Source organism: Vidua macroura, chromosome 1 (genome assembly GCF_024509145.1).
Source record: "Vidua macroura isolate BioBank_ID:100142 chromosome 1, ASM2450914v1, whole genome shotgun sequence".
In the NCBI taxonomy this organism is placed as follows: Eukaryota; Metazoa; Chordata; class Aves; order Passeriformes; family Viduidae; genus Vidua; species Vidua macroura.
The window spans coordinates 83821200-83837802 of NC_071571.1; the positions used below are offsets into that span (position 1 = coordinate 83821200).

At 37.0% G+C, this 16603-nt stretch overlaps 1 protein-coding gene across 2 annotated transcripts in view; it reads right to left on the reverse strand.

Moving 5' to 3' along the window:
* The window catches only part of TENT4A (terminal nucleotidyltransferase 4A), a 58941-nt gene that overhangs the window by 32095 nt on the left and 10243 nt on the right, over positions 1 to 16603 (reverse strand). For both annotated transcript variants that reach the window (XM_053991003.1, XM_053990994.1), the window contains exons 2-7: positions 11871 to 11994; positions 10416 to 10462; positions 9374 to 9494; positions 7739 to 7846; positions 6918 to 7046; positions 5640 to 5853 (exon numbers count right to left, since the gene is read on the reverse strand). In XM_053991003.1, coding sequence (XP_053846978.1) covers positions 5640 to 5853; positions 6918 to 7046; positions 7739 to 7846; positions 9374 to 9494; positions 10416 to 10462; positions 11871 to 11994 — 743 coding nt within the window. The remainder of the gene's footprint in view (positions 1 to 5639; positions 5854 to 6917; positions 7047 to 7738; positions 7847 to 9373; positions 9495 to 10415; positions 10463 to 11870; positions 11995 to 16603) is intronic.

A 16603-nucleotide genomic window follows, 5' to 3' on the forward strand; every position in this document is an offset into this window, starting at 1 on the left:
AAAATTCACTGTCAGCATTCAATTTAAGAAACATAAAAAGTTCTTTCAAATTGCATAAAATATGGACTAGGTCTTGAGTGGGTAGAAAGCTGCTTACAGTGAAAGGTTCCCTCCTTCAGAATGTGTGAAATGCTGTGAGAACACTAGAAAGGGACAAACCACCAAATGAAAATCAGATCAGAGCCCATGAATAAAAGAAACCAATGAAAAATCTGCTTTGAAAAATTAATGAGTAAAGGACAGAATCCATCCTTTGGAGGACAGAATCCAACAAGACTGAATTTGACTTTAGAGGAACACTTCACTCCCTGAGTGCCTTGTCCAGCAAGCCACTACAGACAAACCTGCTGAGATCTGTCATCCAGGGGAAAAAAAAACAGATTCCTTTCAAAATTCTCCAACCATAATGCCACTCTAACAGAAAAGTATAATCAATGAAAATTAACTGAAAACATAATAGCATTTTGGGAAAACAGAATTTTTCCAGTAATTCACATGGTCAAACAAAAACTGATCAAGAAATATTTCCTGTTTACTGACATAACTGAGTATCTTGCTCTGAATGCACTGCTGTGGTATACAGCAGCTACTAGGATCAAAGTTACAGAAGCCTCTCCAAATGGTTTATTTGCTATTGGACTCTATTCTGAAGTAAAAACAGAAATCAGTGTGGGCCTAGGACAGTGAATCTAGGAGGAAACACATGGTAATGTTCTTCACAGAGGGCTTCACAAAGGACTTAATCCAAAGGTGGCTGAAAAGTGACAAAAATATTTTAGTGGTCATGAAATCAGAACACAATGTTAATTATACTAAAAAAAAGTAATGATTAATTCAGTATGGGCTTTTCAGAGGTAGGACACTTGTGTCCAGCCACATAATGAAATTCTAAATCTAAATATGTAAGAGAATTAAATTGAGAAGCAATCCAGAAATGGAATACATACAAGTGGCTACACACACATAATTGCACCTACCACTAAATTCAAGTCCATATATGGTTGGACTTCATGTTAGGGCTCTTTTCCAACCTAAATGATTCTATAAATTCACATAACACTAATTAAGAATACACACTCAATGCACACTCAAAGCATCTTTATTAGTTTAGTCTAACCCAATGCCAGACAGGTACATTTGGCATGTATCCTGCATAAAGTTATACCAAAATGAAGACAGGGCTGCCACAAAATATTGGCTATTCCTCTCCTCAGTTGTCACTACCTCCTGTGTTGTGCCAGCAAAAGAAATCATAAGCCTTCCCTAAACCAATTACAGTAAACTTGGGCAGTTTAGTTTAAATCAATGAAGTTGTGTTTGAGTCTTGATTGAAGTAGATTTGAGAACCGAACCAGAAAAGCTCATGCCAAACCATGCTTGGGTTCCTGGACTAACTCATTTTGCACCTGTAACTCATTCATAAAAATGTCTGAATTAACAGGTCTTATTCAATTATACAGTCTGCAGAGCTTTTTATTTGGGCTGCAATTGGAGCTACAGTGAACTGCACCTGTCAAGTCTGTATATAAAGATGACCCTAGCCAACCCAAAAAACAACATATTAAAGAAGCCAGAAGATCACACATTTGCATTTGCTGCCCTGAACAGATTTTCTTCTGAGAGATCACTCTCTAATTAGAGAACCGTGTCTTACATAACTGAGAATCCTTCTTTGGTCACAATCTAGACTGATCAGTTAAAGCACGCAACCCAAATGCTGTCACTCTAAAAAAATCATACATACTTCAATCCTCAGATGTATATTAGCAGATAACAATGATGTGTGATTTCATGTATAATTCAATCCTTATTCTTTCTTACAAAGCCTTCATCCCTAAAGGAGCATGTCCAAAATTTCCATCACTTGCTATCAGTATTACCACTCCATCAGGTAGCCTTCCTTTACCTGAAGCAGTTTTAAGAACACGGCCTGAAAAGGTAAAGGTAAGACCATGAGCTAGAACTGAAGCAGACCCATTTATGTTAAGCTATTAGCTAGTAAACAGCTTTTTGCAACATTCAGCATTAAAGAGGTTCTTTCAAATGCTAACTTCAATGAACCTGTGTATTTTTATAAACACTTATGTTTTATACACACACACAAACATATATATTCGCAGGTTCTAATGACAAATAGCTGATACTGAAAAGCTGCAATGAATCATTCTGGGCAGCCACTAGAGCTAGAAGAGATAATCTCCTAGATGTTGCCAATCTCAAATCTATTTACTTCCCAGACTTGTGACCTATCAAGATGCGGAAGCAAGCAACATGAAGCGTAATAAACCCTCTAAGTTAAAGATTCTCTTTTCCAAGAAAACATATTGACTTTAAGGTTTAGAACTTTCATTACTGCCCACAGCAATTCAGAATGAAGAACAAACTTCCCCATGAATGGAGATGCACAGGTAGAACTCCAAGTTTTAAACTTGGTTTAAAGAGTAGCAATTTAGCTATTCTAGCCACTGCCAGTCTGAAGTAGACCAAAAATACTCCTGTTCTGAGCATCAGAAACGACTGGAGGACCTTGACAATCACCTGATTCACAAAGGTATAAAATAACAAGCCCCCCAACAGTCTGGGTAAGTGCCAAGCTTGTTTTACAACTAGAGATTAAAAGATTTGTCAACTGCAAACAGTTATGTCTTCCAAGACAGGATACTGCTGGACCAACTCCAGACAAACCTCTTCCAGGATGACATCATCTACCCTGCTCCAACATATTCCTGTGAACAAACTTCTGAGTGCCTGGCTTTGCAGTTCTCCTTAATAATATATTTTACAAAAAGGACAAGTGCTTTGAGAAACTGAAACGGTGCAGCTACAAGATGTTTATGAAAAATCCCTCCTGTAGACAATGCTAAGGGAATGATTTGCACCTCATTACCCTGTCCTAGGACACTAACTCAAGATGAAAGATCTTAGACTATGTACAAAGACCAAGTATAAATGATTACTTCAAAATGCATCACTGCTATATTAGTCTGATAACTCAAATCTGGACCTCAACAAGCTTCCCACTTGAAGTGTTGACTTCTGACATCCTTGTTGGAATCCTGGTTCTTAAAGCACACAAATTATCTTCTGGCACACAATGATTAGCCTCTGCAAATCTCTGAAGAAACCCTGCAGTATCTAACAGAATCTAAGAAAACCCACTACAACCAAAACAACAATACAATGTGGAACCTAGATGCCTGTTCCTCCCAAATCCAGGAACTAACAGAAGGTAATGAGCAGGTTAGAATGATGTATCACATCCTTCTGATGACACCTTTCATCTCTTAGCCAGCCATCACCCATCATTTCACACTGAATAAAAAACAGTTCCTCCAACTTAAAGAAACTAATCCCACTAAACACACTCCTGTTCCCTACAAGACCGCTTTAAATCTATTATTTTGAGTTATACCCTTCAGTATCCCATTGCTGAACTACTGCATGCACTCACAGGAGCAACTTTTTACACTACTCTGATAATCTTTGAGAAATTGAAAGGGAGAGTTTTGGTTTTTTTTAATCCCTGTACTTTTTGTCTCATTTTGGGATTAAGAAGCCATCTTTTCAAGTATTCTTCCAAGGCTTAACAGGAACCTTACAGACAGTACTTGTGCATTCAGTGCAAAAACAGGTTTGCAGGGGTAAAATTCAGCAGCAGCTTATGCTAATTTAAGTCAAGACATCTGCGTCCACTCTTTCTGAAAATAACTTAGTCCCATCTCCTTCACAGTACTGCCACCAACCCTCAGAGTCAGACATTGAGTGGATCTGAACACAAACTAATCAGAGATGACTTGTAAACTGGGCAAGGACCTGAACCCTTGGGAAAGATTTTTGTACTGGGACAGAAAGAATAACAGAACTAAACTATTTAACAGAATTCTAGACCTTACTAACATACACTTGACAGGCAATTTTAGTTACTGTAGGAATATGTGATTAAGTCTGAATCTAAGGAGGCTGTACTCATCAGATCTGATTCAAAGAGCCATCCTATATGAGCTATGTAATTTTCCTCCTAGCTTCATCTGGCAAGTCCTGAAGGTCTGTGGTAGCTGCTAAAAAATATCCCTATGAGACATAGCGGTCAGATAACTTCAAAATATTGTCAGTTTTCACTTCCATTGCCAAAACACTATCCCCTGCAAGAATTATATTATCTCACACCATAAAAACTCCTAATTTAATTTAATTCTTATCAACTCTGACAGCATACAGCTATTCTTTCTTCTAAACTACAGTTCTTCATTTCTGCAAGATTAAATGCTAGGAGGAACAGTTCAGAGCCCCTATTAGACTCTGTTTTTTCTTCTCCAGAGTACTATTAGCAGTGTTTAAAACACTGCGTAGCACATGCAATTTGTTCTCCTTCAGTCCCCAGCAGATAGAAAGAACAGAACTGGAGGGCAGTAAGGATTTTTGACTCTAAACAATTGTGGCTCATACTGATATTCAAATGGGTCTTCAGGCAAGTAAGTACACAGCTCCTACAGGAAATCTCAATGACAACGACAGTTCTGCAAAATCACACCCTAACCTATGCCTGGCCAAGTACAAGAGTCGTGATAGACAGAGTTGCAAACATATCAGAGACATGGTTAGACAAATGAGCATCACAGCCTGAAACCTGTTTTAGGGAAGTATGAACATTCAGCATATTGAGTATTTAGAAAGGTGCCAAACTTTAGCTCCTGATCCTTGGTATTTGCTTTAAAAGTACTGTAAATAAGCAGTCTACACACAAAACATGACAGTATTTGGACAGGACTTTGATTGCCAATGACATTCTAGAAATACTTGTGCTGAAGTCCAAATTAACTGAAAATTGACTTTGCTAAAAAGCTGGTTTGGAATTTCAGCTACTTGTGATGGTCTAAATAGAATACAAACTGAGTACTAGAAAGCTGGAAATTTTCCTGAGGCACTTAGCCAAAATTAAGCTCAATTATTTTGAGCGTTACTGAATTAAAACCAAATCTAAAAAAAAATAATTTTATGTTAAGTACTTTCAAAAGAACATGCAACTCTAACTGGCATTCCCTAAAGACCTCTGTGCAGCACAGAAGCCAGTTATGCAAAGTGCTCTCCACACCACCACCACAATGCAGCTGGTTTTTACAGATACCCACCCCTGTTCCTGTGCAGTCCCTGTGGTACTGCCCTGCAGGACAGGTTCTGCACCTGGGGCATTTCTTTCCCATATGGTGTGATTTATCTGAAGTATGGCATCACAGACTGTGGCAGTAAAACCTACACCTTCCAATCTCATTCTCACAGCAAATAATGGAGAACTGTTCTGCTACCAACCCTTCTGCTAACATCCCCTTCCAGGATTTCCTGGAATTCTTTCTTTCACTACCTCTCAGCACTGTTGGAGATTCTTATTATGTACTCAACACAGTTCTGGATCTCCAAAGCATTATGCAATTGCACTGTTTGCATGTAATCCAATTTACTCAGGCTAAGAATCTTGTGAGACCTCAGGCCCATATCCCTCAACCCTCCTACCTGACTGTACCTCTACAGCAGCAACAGCCACTTCCCAGTGCAGCTTCTCAACTCGTCTGACGGACTAATGCAAGCTGAGAGCACAAGCTGAGTGAGAGCTCTGGAATATTGCAAGAAGTGTACAGTCTTACCAGGCAGAAGAGGATCTTCAATACATAGCATGGATGGTCTGTATCCATTAGTCATGACTTTCATGATTTCTTCTTTGGCAATATAGGCACCTCCATTTTTTATTCTAATACCAGTTTTCAAGTAGTTAAAATTCCTTCCATAGAGTTCAAAAAATTCTATTAGAAGCATTCCAAGGTTTTCATCAGCTCTTCTGGCATCAATTCTTGGGTGTAGCTGTAACATAAACCAGTTTTTGCATATAAAAAATTAGTAGTTTTCAGACCATAACACAGGGCAACAAAAACGTCTCCTTTAAACAGCTGAGTATTTCTTCACATAAGTCTCAACTGAATAATTCACTCTTCATGTACTTAAACCACTCTCACACAACCTAGAGGGGGCAGCATGTCAGCAGTATCTGAAAGCCAAAGAATTCTTCATCTTTCCTCATATAGCTTTTTGAGGATTAGGGAATTCTTTTCCCTAAAACCAAGAAATAAGTACTGCATACTAAATTATAACCTAGTTAGTAACAAAGTAGTACCTGATCTTCCACAGCATATCATTCCCTCAATGTTTTCAGAAAGTGAGGGGCAATCTAGTTGCCCCAACTGAAATACAGTTTGTGTCTCTAGCTCTACTTATTACATTTGGTACACTAAATCTATAGTAATATTTCAGTGAACACTACCAGCAGCAGAATATGTAAGTTTTCCATTACCACAGCTGCTGAGAGATGCTAACCCCATACCTCATCCTACCCGTAGGAGGCTCACTATCACAAAAACATATTAAGAGAAGTTATAACTTGTTTCTAACATTGTAACTCATGACTATTTCTTCAGTCAAGTACAGCATCTGCCAGTCTTAAGCATGTCAAAACCTAACCACCATATAAGAAAAAGAAAAAAAAATAACTTAACTGTTGGATTTCATCATTTTAATAAACACTGAAATCAACTACTCTGCACATTCAGTACCAGTAGTCTGAGAAGAAAAAGACAAAATGCATCCTGCAGATTTATGAAGCACCATTAGGATGATTCAGGTACAGGCCCTGGTATAGAGAGCAATGCACAGCCTCTCACAAGGCTCCTGCTGCTGTTCCAGTTCACACAAGATAGATGCTGGATGTGAGAGGTAGTCCACAGCATCTTTCAAGAGTCAAACACTCAGATCCCGTAACAGTAATGCTGTGCATTGCAAGGGGCATCTGAAGAAACAGTACAATAAAAGGGCATAGGTACAGAACACAAAATATTTTGAAGAACATGGAATCAAATAAGGAACAGACTTACCTGCAGAAAACTAATTGCCATTAAAATTAGGCTGTAAGAGCTAATTCCACCAGTAAAAACTTCATTCAAATCCCTCTGAAGGAGGAACTGTTTTAATACTAAAATCAAGTAAGGTAGCAAAGAGTATTTCTGCAAAGCAAAACAAGTCTTAATGTAAATCTCAACATTCCAAAACAAAGAAGTACACAATCTCAGCACACAAAGATTCATCTAATACAAAAATATTTCCAGTGGTGTGCTATTCAGTGTTTCCACAGGAAGAACAGAAACTAGAAACAGATGAATAGACTTCAACTCTTATTCGATTGAAGACTTTACGCATCAAATTTATTTCCCACCTAAACAGTAAGACTTTTATATCCTTCTTTGAATGCCAATGTCACTTACTATAGTCAAAGCTTTCACTCTAAATAGTACTTTTACTACAGAGCATAAAAGGCAACTTTTAAGTGTGTAGCTACACAATAATTGTTTTTTGACAGTTCAGCAGGACAGTATTCATAACGCAGCATCACTTAAATTCAAGGTAAGCAAAACTTGAAAAGAGATTTGCTTCAGAAGCAAAGTTTAGTGCCTATTTGTAAATCTAGACATGATCATAGAAGTTCTTTCACTGTGTACAGGTTTATTCACTCAAACACTTAGCACTCAAAGGGAACACTGAATGGACACGAATAGATAATGAATTAAAATATCCGTATTTAACTAGTATTAATGAAAATAGTCTTCAGCAATAAATTGTCAAGCCATACCAAAAAAGGTTAGCTAAGCATCTAGCACATCCTTGGTAAGTAGCATAACATTCAATACATGGCTGATACCTTCATGTATTCCTTGATAAATCGAGCTGCCTTCACACCAGTTTCTACATTAAAACTGATGTCAACTTTCACTTCTGTCTCCTGGTCAGTGAGTTTTATTATTGGTACCTGAAAAGGTTAAGACAAGAATGTGAATCCCCAGAAAAACAACACTAGTACTGTCCTCTAGCTTACTCGAGACAAATGGGCATTAGCAGTCCAAATGATTGCAACTATCAAGCCTGTCTGAGAGGAGGCAACAATCCTAACCTGACTGACCACTGAATGCTTTCTAGGGAGGTGATTAATGTACAACCACATTAACTTACCATCACTTTGGTACTCTACCACAGCCATTAGCTATCTGCCTTCAGAGCTGCAATAGCAGTGTTTCATATGACAGCTTAATTTAATTAATTTACTTAATTTAATGATTCATTCCAATTAATAGGAGATCTTGTAATCTCATAACCTGTGGGAACTGCATTCCTCTGACCCAGTATTGCACCATTCACTTACTGAACTGACAGGAAACCAGCCTAGCAGAAAGTAATGCCTATTGATTTATCAAGATGAACTGGTTCAATGCAGAGTCAAATGAAAGCCAGAAGAGAGAAAGAAAAGCCACCATAATATGGCAGGAATAAATTAATATAACATGACTGAATATGTAGTTTAGCTTCACACCAAGGCAGTGCCCTACAAAATCATCTTAGAATCATAACCTAAACTTCAGCTGATAACATTTATTTTAAATTGAACTCCTCATATTTTTAATCTGAAATGGAAAACAAAAAAGATCAGAAGTATAGCACCATTTTATACCAGCATCAGAAGAAACAAAATAAGAAGGAATACTGAATTGTAAGCCTAGCCTAGTGCTGTTTTCCATCATTAACTGGTAATACAGATTCTGATAATCCCATAAATTCTCAGGTAAACCAAAGACTAACAAAGCTACTGTTATGTACTGCTACTCTAATGAAAGCCAGAGGAATATTATGAACCTAAAAGAAGAATGTTTTAGAGACCACAAAACACAAGCTTGCTAATAAAAGTTTGGAATACTCACCTTAGTCCCTTGAAGAAAACATCACTTGCTCAGTAACATAAAATTCTCATGCATTAAGTTTTTAACATATTCAACATGATTCAGGCTTACAAAAAAGATGCAAGAGATAACACACATCAGTCTCACAAGTGACATAAAGCTCTCAAATAGTATATTTTGGACAGGAAAACCCAATGTTAGGTTTGGAACACTTCACTATGCCATCAGAAACAAGACAACCTGAAAACCATGTTGAAAGCTAGACACCTCTAGTTACTGGCTTAACAAATTCCTCTCAAAGGTCAGTGGAAAAACATTATGCAAATAGTTAACTTATTTTACTGGATATTTTGCAAATACTAACTTTCAGATCTTTATTGACAACATAAATATAAAGTATGGCCTTCAGCAAACACAGTACACAGAATTACCAACATCCATATAAAAAATTCCATGCTATTGCTAAGCACATACAGATTCTACTGAAATCTTGCAGAGAGTTTAAGACAATATAATTTGCTTCAGGAATTAAGAATACTATTTATCACCAATATCTGAAGGGGTCTGAAAGTTTTTCAGTTCCATATTCCAAAGCAATTACTTACCGTAGCTTTGTCAAGTACTTTAATGGAATATGGCTCAGCCACATTGTGTTTTCTCAGTGCTTGCTCCAACAGCTGTAAAGGGGGTCGTTCCCATTTCCCAAAAACAACTAGATCAATATCACTAGACAAAAAGAACACAGCATGAAATCCAGTAAATCTGAAACACAATACACTACCAAAAATATGGTAAGATTGGCATTCTACGTATTACAAGTCATACATGGTGATCTTTTTGCAATTTAAAACGTAGGTTCCCAACAAGCTTCTTCTAGGAGCATTAAGCAAGAGAGTCCACAGTGTTTTAGGACCCAAAGCAGTATTCTAGTTTCTTGCTTCCATTACTCTGATGAGTTTTTCTCTCAGTTCCTTTCCCTTTTACCTTTCATGCTCCCTCCCCTCTGACTTAAACAGTCCAATTCCATCCATCATCTATCTACTCCTGTTGACAGGCATTTTAATAATCCAAAGAATGTCATCAGTGATTGGTATTCACAGAAATGAAATTTCCAGGGCTTTCCTTCTGAAAATTTAATTTATATAAAGACAACTTCATCTTCAAGGCAGAGCTACACAGGTTTCCACATCCAATTGAACCATTAACTGATACAAAATACCAAATTAAGTAAGACATTTTGCTCTCCAAAAATATGGAAATACAACACTGTGATGGTTCTTTTGACTTTACAGAGCAACTCTGTGATAAGTGATACATTCTTAGTAATTTATCTTATTTAACAAAACAATCTTTAAAAGGGGAAATGCCAAACATTCAGTTTCACTGTCTGTTTTTTAAAAAAGCCAAAGACTAACTCCAGACACAAGGAAGAAAAGGTAATTCACCAAAGGGTCAACAAGCAGAGCAGAGCAGTAAGATAATACATCAAATACTTATCGCAAATCCTGAAGTTTAAAAGCTCTTCCCTTTGTCACATGAAATATAAAAGTTTTACTGAAAGTTTGACACATTTGCACATTCCATTCTAAAATCCTCTTTGAAATTCATCATTTCTCTAAAAGAAGACAAGAGTAAACTATTACTTACCTAGTTGGAAGATAAAGCCCTGTACTAAAGCTGCCAAATATCTGGACCTGAAAAGAACACAGCAGGAAAACGTCTTGCAATTATGAATGCTCACTTCCTTTTACTTTCACAAAACTTCACACTTTTCTCCAGTTGTTAAGGATATAGCCAGTAAAAAAGTTACTTTACTATATACTGTCATACAAATACACTTTTTCTTACAGATGCGACTTTAGAGGAAATTGGGCTTCTTTACCATGAAATTACTACCAATACAGCTAGCAGAGAATAAATTTAAGCAAGTTCTTTTCATTATGTATTTCCCGTTTGACAGACATACAAGCTTTTTACCAATTTCCTTCCCTCCTGCTCCTTCCTTTCCTTACAGGACAGCTTTACTGAAACTGAAAGAGTTTAAGGGAAACTTTTTCCAAATTTTTATGTTTAAAAACCAGCAAGTACATCTAAACATGTCATTCAGATAAATATGAATACTACAGATTTGACTGTCAAGAACTATGAAGCAGCAGCAGGTGTTTGTGTGTGGAAAAGCAGGCACAATGAAGATACATCCACAGACCACATCAAATACTTGCAGTGAGCTTCCCATCTAAAGAATTGAAATGTTCTCTCTCTGACACAGCAGAGCCCAATTCACAAGCTCACTTAGTTTTTTGCCAGGCAACACAGGCCCTTTTCAGTGTTTACATCAATTTCAACAAGGTAGAAAAATCTCACTGTGAAGGAAAAACATGGGCAAGGATGAAGCAGATAAGCTTTACAGTATTTTTAGCTCAGTGCTGTAGCCTGAGCCCTCACTGTCTGCCATGGAAGGCTATGAAATCACAGTGGTCTGAAACATTTTTCTGGTAGCTAATGACAATGCTACAATCTGGCAATCACAAAGGTGATGCTAGAAATACAATTTAGAATACGTTCTTTTTGAATAAGCAGACTTATTCACTGGGTAACGAAGTGTTTGAAATTACTCCAGCTTATATTCCAATATATCTCAGGGAGTACAATTTTCTCACTACAGTGGGGCAAAAGCAATTCCTTGAATGTCAAATTCATGAAGAGTACAAAAAATATAATATTCAAATATATATATATATATTCAAATATATATATAAATATATAAAAAAAAATATATATAAAATATAATATTCAAAACTGAATTATACAGAGACAATTTAATAAGCTTTTACTTTAAGAAATGCACTACTAAAAGCTTCACATTCCCAGCTCTCAAAATGAAAAAACATTCAGTACAATTCATTAACCCAAAATCTAGGTTTGAAATGCCCTACTTTTTAAAATAAATTTCCAAATACTGCAAGAACTGTGATATTAAGTCAATTGCCTTAAATTTGAAGAGCTACCTGTTCCTTCCTAAAAGAAAGATAATAGCAAGGTTAAGTGAACCAAGCTATACCATTTACTAGAGAAACAAATCACAGCTGAAGCTGCACTCACATCAGCGGTAGGCCAAAGATCTTTGATGACTGTTTCTATCCTTTTTACCACTTCTCTTCTCATAGCTGCTTCTTCAGGACGAGGGGACATGAAGTCATAGAAGTCAATGATTTCTTCATGCAGTCTAATGGAGAAAGTAGGATCAGTTAAAGTGACAATTGAACTATTTAACAGTTACAATAAATTTTTCAAGAAACAGGCCATAGGCTTTATTTAATATCATCCTTTAACCAAAGAGCTCAGAACACTAACTCTAGTAGACATTTACTAAATTTCTTACTGGCTCAGCAGTGAAGACCAGATTCAATTCCTGAATCTTAATGATCCTTTTCTTTAAAAAACAAAGCTGCGTCTCAAAAACTACATGATGATGCAAATGTCAAGTAGCACAAGATCAACTAAAGTCTTCAAGCAGGTTTATTCTTCCAGCAGTTCTTACTTCTGTGTATGTAGCAGTTTACACAGACTGCAAACAGGCCACTGGCATTAACGAAATTTTGCAGAGGACAATAAAAAGGACATTTGAGTATTTCTTGATGTAAAATCAAGACACTTTGACACTCAGGCCCTTCATTAGCCATTCATTCATACAGAAAACGACCTTCCAACTGAACTCTAAGTGAGAAATGTTAAATATATTCTCAAGTGTAAAGTATTTTTATACCAATGTTACATGAGGAGTCCTGACACTGGAACCTTATACACCTATTAAGCCCTTTTGTTTCACATCTACCAATACTACAGAACTATTGCTGGCAAATTTGAGTATTCAGGTGAATGTCATGTTTGCCTTCAATGGAAAAGCATCAAGCCATGGCAAACAAAAATGCAAATAACTACTGCTGTGACATTTTCCCAAGACATCTTTTTGATGTTGACATATTTCTAAGATTTCTAACTCACGAAACGTACCTAGTCAACATCATAGTGAAATCCAAATGCTCTCCTAAACCCAAAAAATCAATCTATAGTTTATATACTTAGCCTTCCAAAAGGAAAATTTAATACCTCTCTAGTAGAACTCAACTCTTCATCTGAGACTTTTGCAATTCATTTTACTCAGTAACTCCCCTGCTAGCAGGTAACTTCCAAGAGACCACATGCCTAATATTTAAGTGTCAGTATTTCTTCCCATAGACTTTCCCATTCTTCTCACAAAGACTTTTGCAACAAAGCTCAAAGATACTTCCAAAAAGCAGAAATATTTCGAATTACTGTTTGCCCTCTTTTCTTAAACTGAGCTTGGACTCACAACTGAACATTTAGCTACACAGCAGATTGAACTAACATTTCAATTTGCTGAGGAATCCCCTTGATTCAAAATTTTAGAGCAAGACAGAAAATACAAACTAACATGCTCTTATTTTGTTTATAGAAAGTAAACTTTTTTCCTACCTTTCCAAGACAAAAAGACCAATGAATAAAATACTTGAATACACCTAAAAGCAATGGGGACAGCCTAAAGACTTCCTATTCTTCTGCCTATAATAATCTGTAGTAGGCAGATACAGGGTGAAAGCAAGAAAAGCAAAGGGGTAGCCATCCTTCCAATTCTCCAGTAATTTCATCTGGCATACGTTCAGGGTGAATCCCAACCTGATACCTATTAGCTCAAAGAACTTCATTCCGTAGATTTTTCCAGGTCTTTTAGTCCATTTCTGCTTTGTTATTTGTGGCATTCAATGTGAATTTAAGTATGCATCAGAATAAAGAGTGTTTTATTTTAAACTGCTGCCTGTTAATGATTTTATCTGATGGTTTTTTTCCTAGGGCAAAAAAAGTCATTACTGGCAGTTCATCTCAAAACACAAGACTTCTCCAGCTCTCAATCCATTTATCTCTATCCACCACTAGTCTTCCAAGCTACTAATCCTCACGAGGTTTTTGTCTCCTTTGACAAGAGGAAGTCCGAAGTTTGATCACTGCTAGCCTTCTTTGGCTTGTTTTCAATTTGTACCACGTTTTCTGACAGGTGGGCAGAAACACACAGTCAACATGTAATTCTGCCATTCAATCCAGCTCACATACCCGTTTTCATTTTATTGTCCCTACACTTGGAAATATTGCTGCTTGAGGGTACCTGAGTACACAGCTGCTCTTTAAAAGAAACCACAATGAAGGAGCTTCAAGGTGTTTTCTGAACAAAACTATCAACATAGAGCCCACTCACTGTGTGCATTCAGCCTGAATTCTTTTTCTTCAGTCATGATTCTGTATTTACTAGAATTTAATTTTACCAGCAGTTTTATAACCTAATGAACAATGAACTCCCACTGTGTCTGTCTGCACTCAGCTCTAGCTTTCTATTATCCTTTCTATCCTTTTCTCACTCATTTCTTCCCTCCAAGTATTTATGAACATATCGAGCAATAGTCTTGAGTAATTCTATTTGTAACTTTCCCTTATTATAAAGTACATAATTTATTCTTTCCTTTGGCTCTTTCTAAGCACTAACCCAGCAAACCTGTAAATGTTTGGTTTTTACACTCTTCAAAAAGAATCTCAAACATTCCTCTGAAAAAAAAAATCAGCAGTTGTGTTATCAAACTGAACACAGGAATATGGATTAACAATTAATCCTTCAAGAAAATGAGACCTGTGAGACACAACTACCTTAATCAAAACATGCACTAGACCCTTTCTTTATGTTTGGCCATGCAGGAAGTTCTGGGTTTTTATGGCATCAGCCCCATTCAACCAGTCCAGGAGATCTAGACATTTCTGGGGAAAAAATGCACTTACAGTAGCCATCCTGTATTAGGGAAGAGAATAAAAGGGGATCTGTCCCCATCACAACCTCTACCACACACAGCACAGCCTTTCAAAAGCAGCCCCAGTGCATCAGTGAGCTCAGGAAAATAGCCAGCCCACAAGTACTCTCACTTTGATGCCCCACGGAGCCTCTCTTCCAATGACTAACAGTCACAATTGTTAACCACGTTATGAAAGACTCCGAAGAGTACCACTCATCACTAGTCTACATTTTCTTCCCTCATCTGCTCTTTAATATGAAGTCAGGTTCACATTTTCTACTTCACATTGGCAAGTACTTGGTTTAATGTTTCAATCTGAATGGGACAACAGCAGAGATCTAGATACCAAAGCTCATTTAGAGCTCAAGTCATACTCATGGCTAATTACCCTAGAATTCTTTGGCATACACCACAAGACATGGGTGTATAACCGGTATTATTCTGCTGACTGGATTTATACTCTTACTGAGATTATTAAAATTGCAGTTGCCTGGAGTCAAAGCTTTCTTAAGTGTCTTAAGTCCTTCTCTGACAGAAAGCAATTAGTTCACTTAGTTCTTACTACATGGTCTGTGTTCCCCCTGGTGCCCTTTCACATCTCTCTCTGAGCCCTACTGACTCTGGCAAGTTTCTTGCTTTAGATGTGCAAGACTTCCAGGTCTTAATGCATTTGGCAAACCAGTTCTCAACCCTCTGTCTTAAAAGACTTCTATTTTGCTTGCTCTTTCTAGTTTTCCTTAATTCAACAGTTTCTACTTCTTAGAGATCATCTTCTTGGTCTATGTCCTTCTGGGTAAGAATCAATGCTATACTCACAGTCAGCATATGGCAGCACAACCACTGCCATTTTACCTTCTGGTTTACTCCTGAGGAAGCTTCTCAAAACAGAGATGCTTTTGTAAAATTTAATGTTACAGTAGTTTGCATTTTTGTAAACATTTTTGCTCAGATGAAGTTATTGGAACACTGTCACAAAAAGCCCTCTCATGTATATAAAACAAGATCCTGTATGCTGTTCATGACTAATCCCAGTATAACTTCTTACTAGCTGAAAGAATAATGCAGTGTCTGAAAAAAACAGATAACCGTGGAATAGTCAGCCAGCCAATACAGGGATAGTTTTTACTTAAGTATTTTGTCCACGTACCCTCTATGATTTTCATAAGCACTTTTTAAGCCAGGACTGTGACAGTATTTTAATCATTAGGAATACAATTTCCATCTGCAGCACATGATGTACATGCAGATCTAAGTAACATTCTAACTCTTCTTTTTTTTATAGAACTTCCCTCAACATATAGACAAGTAAGTCTTCTCAGTTTCCTTCTATCTTCTTAAAGAATTTGGATTCCCAACAGCATCACAGCAACCAGCAATCTCCCGTAGCATTTTAAGACGCCTATTGTATTACTTTGCTAACAAATGTAGGCCTTTTAATCAACTTTTTCACAAGACAGCTTTACTATATTTATAGAAATACTGTGAAAGAAACTTTTTGGTAAGCTATAACTGTACTCTTACCTAATATAAGATGGCAAAGATTAGAACACAGGAATGAAGAAGAGAGGCTACTTGTACTTGCCACATTATTCAGGTTGCTAATTTTAACAGCCTGGAGGAACCCACCATTTACTGATGTTATTACTGCTAAGCACAGCAAGCATCTGCTGCTTACAGGCTGAACTACTGCAACAAAATTAACATGTTCTGTTTATCAAAAAATTATCCCTTCTACTGTTTAAGGAAAGGCAGCCACTCTTCTAGCCTCTAGGTTAAAATAACACTCAGGTGACATTCTCACTTTTGCCATGTTTTTCCCCAAAGACAGGTTTCTAAGAAAGGAGATCATCCATTTTACTCATTTACTGCAAACATTATTATACATAAGATTGACTTATTACTTCAAGGGCTCACTTCAATGCAGTGAAATGAAATTCTCAATCACCATCAACAAATTAGAAGGTAAGTTAAAACCTACAG